This window comes from Galeopterus variegatus, unplaced genomic scaffold, assembly GCF_000696425.1.
Source record: "Galeopterus variegatus unplaced genomic scaffold, G_variegatus-3.0.2 Scaffold2236, whole genome shotgun sequence".
Lineage (NCBI taxonomy): Eukaryota > Metazoa > Chordata > Mammalia > Dermoptera > Cynocephalidae > Galeopterus > Galeopterus variegatus.
Window position 1 is genome coordinate 84,080 of NW_007728347.1, and position 9,115 is coordinate 93,194.

Below are 9,115 nucleotides of genomic sequence, written 5' to 3' on the forward strand. Positions count from 1 at the left end.
TGGGGAGGGGGGCGGGGACAGCCCAGGCTCACCCGTCCGCGCGGCCCAGCCCCCCTTTCCCCGGGCTCCCCGCCGCGGCCGTGCCTCTTAACGTCCCTCCGGCGGTCTCGGGCGCGGGGGTGGGGGAGGGGGATCCGCACCGCCGCACTCCCCGCGTGGGCCCTGCAGTGGCTGCCGGGCCGCGGGTCCCCGGCCTCGCCGGGCTCCGGCTGTGGGACTGCGTCTGACAGGCTTGGGTGGAGCTGGAGGAGGGGAGCATGGGCGTGGGAGTGCAGACCGGGGGGAATCAGTCCCCGGTCGCGGTCTCACAGAAAAGCTTTTAAATTTAGATTTCGGAGAAGACCGGGTTGTCTGAGGGTTTGTCTGAGCCGCCTCGGAAGACCTCGGGCTCTTGTAATTCCTGGGAATTTACCTGTGCTCGCGCTTGAAGCAGCCAGAGGGAACATCCCGGCTGATTATACAAACGCTCCAGACCCAACCCAAGGGAGGACAGGGTGAACGGTGAGGCTGCTACGTGACCGGCTTTCTTGTCCTCTCCTTTTTGGCAGATACAAATCACTTGGATTCAGTCGAGTTTACTTTGCTCCGTGGGAACTGCACCAGAGCTGGAGGTGGGAGTGCACCCTCTTTTCATAAAGCTGGGATTTCACCCGTTTTTTCTTGCTAAAGTCTGTGATGTGCAGTAGAAGCTGCAACTTATTACTTGTGGGAGAGCAGAGACTGTGTTCAGGAGAGACGTTGCACCCTCTCCCAAGGACTCAACCTCGCTCAAGATGGAAAAAGCTGTCTTCCTCTATTAAAAGAGTCCCTTGTAGACCCGAGCCTCACCGTTTACCTTTCTTCCCATCCCATTTTCTTCTGAACATCCCATGTTCAGGCAGCTATTCATTTACATTTTTGGTTTGGTTTCAAATTTGGGCTTGGAAACTGAGGCACTGCTAAACGTGAAATGGAACGAGTGAACTTTAGGGCAATATGTCTATAGGTTTTATTAACTTTTACTGCCTATAAAACAGTTATCTAACTTCTGAGCTCTTGCTTTGTGGTCAAGAGTGTCTTTTCAGTGCAATTTATTTATTTACATATTTATTCTCAAGAGTCCATAACCTTACAGGCCTTTGGGGGGGGAGGGGAATGGGGAGTTTTTGTTGTTATTGTTTTTGTTTTGAGGGAGGGGAGGTATTTGCTTAGTTTTCCCTTGATCCCTCAGGTGTGAAGTCCCATTGGGTACCATCTGGTCAGTTCCCCATTTTGCCACTAGGAGGATTGTGAGATGCTGTGGACACTGCCGATTTAAATATGCAGATATTCATCTCTGGCTTCGGACTTGTAGCTTTAGTATTGAACTCTTACCTTGCCAAAATGATCTGAATGGAGCCTGATTCAAATTATTTGGCCTTCCTTCAGAAGGGACCTTATTACCTTAATCTCTAATTGTATAGGGTTTCTTTCAGAGGTGATAAAAATGTTCTGGAATTTCTGGTAATGGGGAGAAAATGTAAAGATTAATCAAGATTCTGTTTTTTTTTTCCTTGTACAATAGAGAGGTGTATTTCAGAATTTTTTTTTTTTTTAATAAAAGACGACTGATAAGGGGATTTTAACCCTTGCCTTGGTGTTGTCAGCACCACGCTCTCCCAAGTGAGCCAACCAGCCATCCCTATATAGGGATCCGAACCTGTGGCCTTGGTGCTATCAGCACCACACTCTCCCAGGTGAGCCACGGGCTGGCCCTGTATTTCAGAAAAATTAATAGACAACTTGTGTTTCATTCAACTTTCCACTTTGTGATTCCAAAGACGTATAAGAAAAGATCCAAAGTGTGATATTCATTTACTGCTTTCATTAATAAAATAATTACTTGATTAGAAAGAAATGATATACACGAACAAAACTTAGAACAGAGAACACTTATCATTAGCATTAGCACTCAGTATACTGCCCTCTAAATAGTAAAAATTGATTTTTACTGTACACATTTGGAGTTTTTTTGTTTTTTGTTCTTTAATTAAAGGTCTGAAAAAGAACTGTGTTTGATATGCAGATATGATAGAAGACTGCCTGAAAGCTGCTTCCTTTGCCACTTCCTGTGGAGGCCTGTCTTTGCCATTTGCGGTTTCTTTCTTCTTTTGGTAAGGGAAGGCAGGATCTGATTACAGGTTTGAGGTCCTTGCTAGCTACACAGATGAGTTAGTTGGCATAACAGGAGGTGAGTCTTCATTAACTGGAGTGCAAAGTACAGCTAGTAGTTGCCTCTTAAGGCAATAAGCTACAATTTCATATTTACTTATTCAATGTGAGTATAATTCAAGAAGGCAAGAACTGAAAGAAAACTTAGAGGGTGACCAGATCCACATTCCTGTCTTTGGTAGGATAGAGAATCCATCTCTTTTTATTCTATATCTGTTTGTTCATTCACTCTATATTTTTGAAGAAAATGTGACAGCTTGCATTACTAATCCATTCAGATTCTCTAACAAAGCTATGGCTGGGACAGTCTTTCTTGTCATTAAACTAGGAATCTCCAAGCTTAAGTATCTTAAGTCCCCTTCTGTATCAGGGGGCAATGCATGTCTCTGCAGCACTTTGCATTAGGGAAGCTTTTCTCTTTGTTCCTTCCACTGTATTCTTTGCTACCCAGAGGCTGAATTGAGAAGAGGCTCTAAAGTTATTAACTTTGAGTACTTCTCTGGAACACGTGAACAGGGCCAGGTTGGTGTTTCGCATTGGGGTGTTGAATTAGTACTGAACAATGTGGATGGCATGTGACTCTTCTGATGAGAGCCCATCTTCAACACTGGAAGTTTGATTTACTGTAATGCCCTGTCATCACTGTGCCTGCATCATTAGGTAGAGGCTCTATTTCCTGTACTGTTTTCATTTACAGATGCCTAAGAGTTCTGGGATATTCCTCACAAGAATGTGATGCCTTTGTTACCTCTAGACAAGATAATTTCTTGAAAAAATGTCTGGAGGTTCCCACTGGTGCAGCTTGCATGGCTGGACTTTTAGTGGGCATGTGACATCTAAACTGCCACCCTGTTTGGCTTCCTTTTGCTTCCTTTTACAATTCATGGGGGTTATCCCTTTGAGCCCACAGTTCTTCTAACCCTGGCTGCCTGAATTTTGTTTCCTTTTCTGTCCTGTGACCTTGATCATGATCACTTAACAGTATTCTGGATTCCAAAGATGAATTTAGAGTGGAACTCTCTAAATCCTGTGAAGGAGTCCTCTCTTAAACTTCTTGGACCTTGACATAGTGCTAGAGATTTATTCGTTTCTTTCCTTCTTTTGTTCAACTATTTATAACTGGTGAGTTTTATGAGCTCGGGAGCTATCTTTAGAGTCTTTTTATCTTATAATTTTATATAATTTCTGGGGAAAATAACATGTACCAACAACGTCCTTTTTATTTTATTTTTTTAACAGTATTCTTTTTTTATTGTAGGTTAGCACCTTGCAAGGAGGTAGTAACATATCCAGTTGTGAAACTGGGAAAGGCCAGAGCTCTCAGATCAGGGAAACATGTCCCGTCGGAAACAGACAAATCCAAATAAAGTTCACTGTGAGTACCGGGCTTTGTCTTTTGGAAACTGGGAATGCTGAGGGTTGGAGTGGAAAAGTAACCTGAATTTAGGGTGACAGGCTCACACTAATTTGTGAAGAAGAAAGGACTAAAGGTGTTAGATATAATGAATTTAAAGTGTCTGGTTGCTGGAGGTGTTAGAAACCTGTCTTAGGAGTATGTGCACTTGATTTATTCTTAATATTCACATTAACAGTTATAGGAACCTACTCTGTGTAAATCCTTGTGCTAGATGTCAGGGGTGTAAAACTATATAAAAAATATAAGACTGTAATGTAGTCTCAGAGATATATACACACACACACACACACACACACACACTATATATATATAAAAATACAGATAATATAGGCTAAGTGCCAAATAAGGATACTGCAGACTATGTGTACTATGTACTAGAAGTTAAGAGGAGGGAAGTTAAGAGAGCCATGAACTGAGGTAGAAAGAGAATGCTTGACGGAAGAGGCCCTAGACTGTGAACTTGAACTGGGCCTAAAAGGGTAGAAAGTGGATTTAAAAAAACAAAAAGGAGAAGGGAGAAAGAAAATCAGGTAGGGAAAATGATATGAGCAAAGATGCAAGAGGGAATGCACATGATATGTTCAAAGGACAAGGAGACTTGTATGAAGCAGAAGTTTCATTTTCCAGTCGTAGGACTTGAGATAGGACTTGACATTGGAGATGTTTAAACTCTGCATTGTGGAGGCCTGAATGCCAGGCCAAGTTCAAACTTCATTCTGTAGATTATAAGGTGCTATTGAAGGTTTTTAAGCAGGGGGAGTGGAGTGACATTTAGAAAGCACTGTTTTGGTACAATGAGGCAGTGTGTGGGATGGATCACATGAGAGAGAGACTAGAAACAGGAAGACCAGGTATGCACTATTGCCTCGCATTGTTTCAGTAGCTTCATAGGCATATTTTACTTCAGAAATTAGATTTTAAACTTCTAGAGGGCAGAGACTATGTACCATATGTATTTCCTTATATATCTCTCTCTACTTCTAGTACTGCTCATAGGGGTTATTCAAAAGTGGCTTATTGGGCCGGCCAGTGGCTCACTCAGGAGAGTGTGGTGCTGATAACACCAAGGCCAGGGGTTCGGATCCCACATAGGGATGGCCGGTTGGCTCACTGGGTGAGCATGGTGCTGACAACGCCAAGTCAAGGGTTAAGATCCCCTTACCAGTCATCTTTAAAAAAAAAAAAAGTGGCTTATTAAATTAACATTAACATCTATGCAGACTTGAGATACCCATTTTCCTATGATCTGGGAAAATGTTTCCTATGCTCTTGCCCAAATGTTCATAAAAGAGACAAATACGTCCCTATTACTGAGCACTGACTGAGTAAAGTGCACTACCATTTGAAGAGAATTCAGAGCTATAACATGAGAAAGTTTTTTTTTTTTTAAAGCAAAAAACCTACATTTGAGAGGATAGATTAGTCAAAGAGTTAAGAGAACTAAAATGCATTAAAAACACACTATATGCCAGGCACTATGTACTTTATCTTATCTTATTGGGTAATTTCAACGGTAAGAGAGAAAATAGGATGAACAGAGGAATTAAGAGGGCTTTGACATCTTACAGATTAATGAGATAAGGTAGCAAACCTCCATATACAATTCATTCTTCTGTTTAAGTCCTGGAAAAGTTGTGTAAGATGGAACAGTTGAATGCTTCTAGGAGTGTATTCTGGAATAGGTGGACGTGCAAATCTACTTAATATAAAGATGAGTGGTTTAGGAAGGATTTAGAAATTGCTCCTAAAACAGTAAAATGCAGTGGGCCTGAATGTGAGGATTGTCAGGGAGATCAAATGAAGTGTCTCTAGCATAGGTCATCCAACATGGTGTGGGAAGACTGTCTTCTCCTCTCTGGTTGAAGATGAGTATTGACAAAAGACACGAATGTGACCCCAAGAAGGCAGGGCAGGGTAGATGATGGGTTCATAAATAAGGCAATTATTGGAGTTGGGTGTTTGTCTATAAAAGCCACCTGTCCAAAGAGACTGGTTAAGTTTGAGGAAAGTAGCTGGTGGGGTGATGGCATGATTGTAGTGAGGCCAGGGAGCTGGTAAAGGTGTGTATGGCCTATGCATCTCCTCCCACCATAGTCAGTCAAAGCCGAGATGAGCTGGTACTGGAGTAGGAAAACAGATGGACAAACAGGCCATGGAGGAGAGAGGACTATTACATATCCACAGTTGCAGAAATTCTGTTACCAGAGTCAAGGGGGTGCACACTGTATTGTGGTGGAGTGAGTGGAACTTTGCAGGGTCTTTGGTGGTGACCATTAAGAGGGCCTTTACTGTGGGGCATTGAACACAAATGTTTAGCTGCAGCTAAAGAGCAGGCCTCTAGGGAGGGGCTGTTTTCAGTGATGCTTTTGGGCAGAAAGCCATGAAGGCTTCTCAGGTGATGAACTAAGCTTGACCAAGGAAGAAAAGACATTGATATTTGCTGGCTTCTGAGGGCCTTCTACTTATTATTTGAGGACTGAAGCTGAACCCTACCCTTTTTGAAAGATCATCTTCTCATTGCCCTTGACAATAATGGCAAGTAGAAGTAGGTAATTTTAGTTTTCTGACCACTTGAATCCTCTGTCACCTTGCAGTGAAATGGAACCAATCAAATGTATTGAGTTTAATACTGCTTGTCTATTTAAAGTAAATGGAATGGACTTAAGGTCTGGGAGGCAGGAAAGTCTGCAGAAGCTTTGCTTAAATGTCATAGCCAGTTGGCACTTGAGCAGAGTTATGGCTGAGTTTCATTAGATCTGCCTTCTGGGAAGAAGAGGATTGAGTGGCATGAAGCTTAAAAGCCCGCCTAAAAGGATATATCAAGAATCCCACTGCTATAGCCCAGCAGCATTTGTCAGATCCACTTTAGATGACGACGGGCAGGCTGCTTTGGTACTTACTTGGTTTTCCTCAGGACTGTTTTTATCTCTCAATTACCGGCATGATCAGAAACATCCAGACAAACTCTTAAGTTTTGCCCACTTCACTTCATTAAAAAACTCAATGCAGAGCTTCTGGAATAAAAGCGCAGAATTGTTGTTAGTCATGGAGAAACTGTTGATAGGCTGAAATCTCTGTTTTAGACCTTCTCCCCATCTGCCCTGTCTCACCCTCTTCCGAGTACAAACTTCTATCACCTGTTTCCAGAGAGGTTGAAAATACAGCACCTTGTACACTTTCATTTAGTGTGTTTGAACTAAGCAAACCACTAGGAAAAGGAAAATTCCTTTTTCTTAAGATTTAGCCCATTCTTTCTGAACTCAACATCTGCTCTCTTAGAGAGTATGTTTCCGCTGCTTTACTTAATTTCAGTCAGCCTGAAATTGTATTTAATTGCACCAAGTACCCAAGAAAGAGAATTGTAAAAGTATTTGCCTTCTTTATAATTTTCATCTGTCTTGTCATCAGTTTTCCAAACTTGTTCTCCAAGGTCTGAAAAACCTTGGCCAAATCAGAGACTAAAAAAAAAAAAAAAAAAGAGAGGGAGGGGGCAAATTTTGCTTTTTTTTCTTTTTTTTTTTCAATTTTCCAAAATTTTTTTCCAAAGTTTGAAAAACCTTGGCCAAAAAAAAGAAAAAAAAAAAAAAAAAAAAAAGAGAGAGAGAGGTGCAACTTTGCTTTTTATTGCTTTTTATTGTGGAGCCTCGATGACTCTTTCTCAACTACTAACAGACAAATACCTACATTAAGTAAGATGGTTGCCCTATATTAATATTTGGGAAACAGAGGATTTTTTTAAACCTATACTAAAGTCTCAAAATAGAAGGAAGTAATAATTCTACATTATAAAAACAGGAATTTCTGTAACACTTCTTAATCACTAGTATCTCTATGGATCACATTATACTTGAGTTAACATGACATACTTTTAGCAAGTCTCACTACCTTCTTATGAAAGGATAATTCTAGACAATCGGATTTAGAGATTAGGTAAATGATGACTACTGGAAGATCACTCACATATCTTTTCTTATGAGGTCTGCTAAAATCACTTCTTTTTTTATGGTTTTTACATATTTTGCTTTATGGTGATGTTTAAAATAGGAATGGCTGCTGGTAACACCAGGGTCCGGGGTTCATCCCTGTACCAGCCAGCTGCCAATAAATAAATAAATAGGAATAGTCCTGAGGAATAAAGTTTACCTTAGCCTTTTTCCCAAGTCAGGACTAGAACACAATATATGAGCACAGCTTTTCTTTCCCAACTGCCAAAAAGGAATGACAGAATAAATTTATCCCAATTATCCTAGGTGAGATTGCCAGTCTTAGATAGGGAAGTTGTATTGAACAGACTCCTCTGTGTTCTGTGAAGACCTAAACATTTGGACCACATCAATAGAAAAAAATAAATTTTGAGCTCAAGTTCATGGAGAAGGAATTGAATTACTGGTTCATCTTGAAAGATACATGTCCTTTTAGATGTCTTTCTACTAATCCAATGATGATTCCCTATTAGGAAAAGTAAAAAATGTATAGTTTATTTTATGTATGTTATAAGTCTAGCTGGTTTCTGGCAAGGTTTCTTTAGAGACCGGAAGTATCACTGATAAGAATGGTCTGCCCCTTGATAATTATATGCTAGTACATAATTTGTTCCTTAGTGCCATGTCTGCCCATGGTCCCTAGATCCAAAAACATGCACCTGTCCAGAAAAATTCAGTAACTATTCCAGTTGACCATGGTCTTATGGCTGCAGTGGAACCAACATGTAGCAATTAAATACTTTACTTCTACAAAGAGGGAAGAGGAAGCACTCCAATATAGAATTCATTTTGTGCTTTATCTAGCAGTAATTTATATCCAATGTACCATCTTGGATATTGTGAAGATGGAATCAAAGCAACTTATTTTTTCTTTACTTGAGGGCTGTGTAGCTAGGAGTACACTTTAACACTAACCACCTCCGTTCTCACCCACGGTATGAGTCATAATAGCCATAATGTTACTCTAATCCAGGCATGATAACTCATGACGTGGTATCAGAACCATCATTTTTCCTTTTGTCATTTACTGGCCCTGAGAATGTTATTTTGATATTTGAGTTGTACGTATCAGTTTCTCATGGTATGAAGGTAACACAAAGTCTAGGATCAGAGCCATTCTTCTCACACAGAGATAAGCATTTGTTTTCAGCAAAACCACTCTGATGAACCTCTGACCTTCTTCTTACATCTGTACTAGAAACCAGTTTAAAAATATAGACATTGGGCCGGCCTGTGGCTCACTCGGGAGAGTGTGGTGCTGATAACACCAAGGCACCAGGTTCGGATCCCATATAGGGATGGCCGGTTAGCTCATCGGGTGAGCGTGGTGCTGACAACACCAAGTCAAGGGTTAAGATCCCCTTACCGGTCATCATTTTTTAAAAATGTATATATATAGGCATTAGAGCTGGGCAGACCTGGGTTTGAATACTTCATTCCACCACAGACTTTAGTTTTCTCCTCAGTAAAATATAGGTAGTAATACCTACCACATAGAATTTTGCCGAGAATTAAAGTGAGGTAA

The 9,115-nt window shown here is 40.9% G+C and overlaps 1 protein-coding gene across 5 annotated transcripts in view; it reads left to right on the forward strand.

Annotated features, from left to right (window-relative positions):
• ZNF821 (zinc finger protein 821) overlaps nucleotides 1-9,115 on the forward strand; it is an 18,193-nt gene that overhangs the window by 653 nt on the left and 8,425 nt on the right. For 2 of the 5 annotated variants that reach the window (XM_008581022.1, XM_008581024.1), the window contains exons 2-4: nucleotides 549-611; nucleotides 2,015-2,132; nucleotides 3,449-3,565. In XM_008581022.1, coding sequence (XP_008579244.1) covers nucleotides 3,526-3,565 — 40 coding nt within the window. In that variant the 5' untranslated portion in view covers nucleotides 549-611; nucleotides 2,015-2,132; nucleotides 3,449-3,525. Of the gene's footprint in view, nucleotides 1-288; nucleotides 612-2,014; nucleotides 3,566-9,115 lie in introns of those variants that run through there. The other 3 variants (XM_008581020.1, XM_008581021.1, XM_008581023.1) reach the window with 3 other exon arrangements.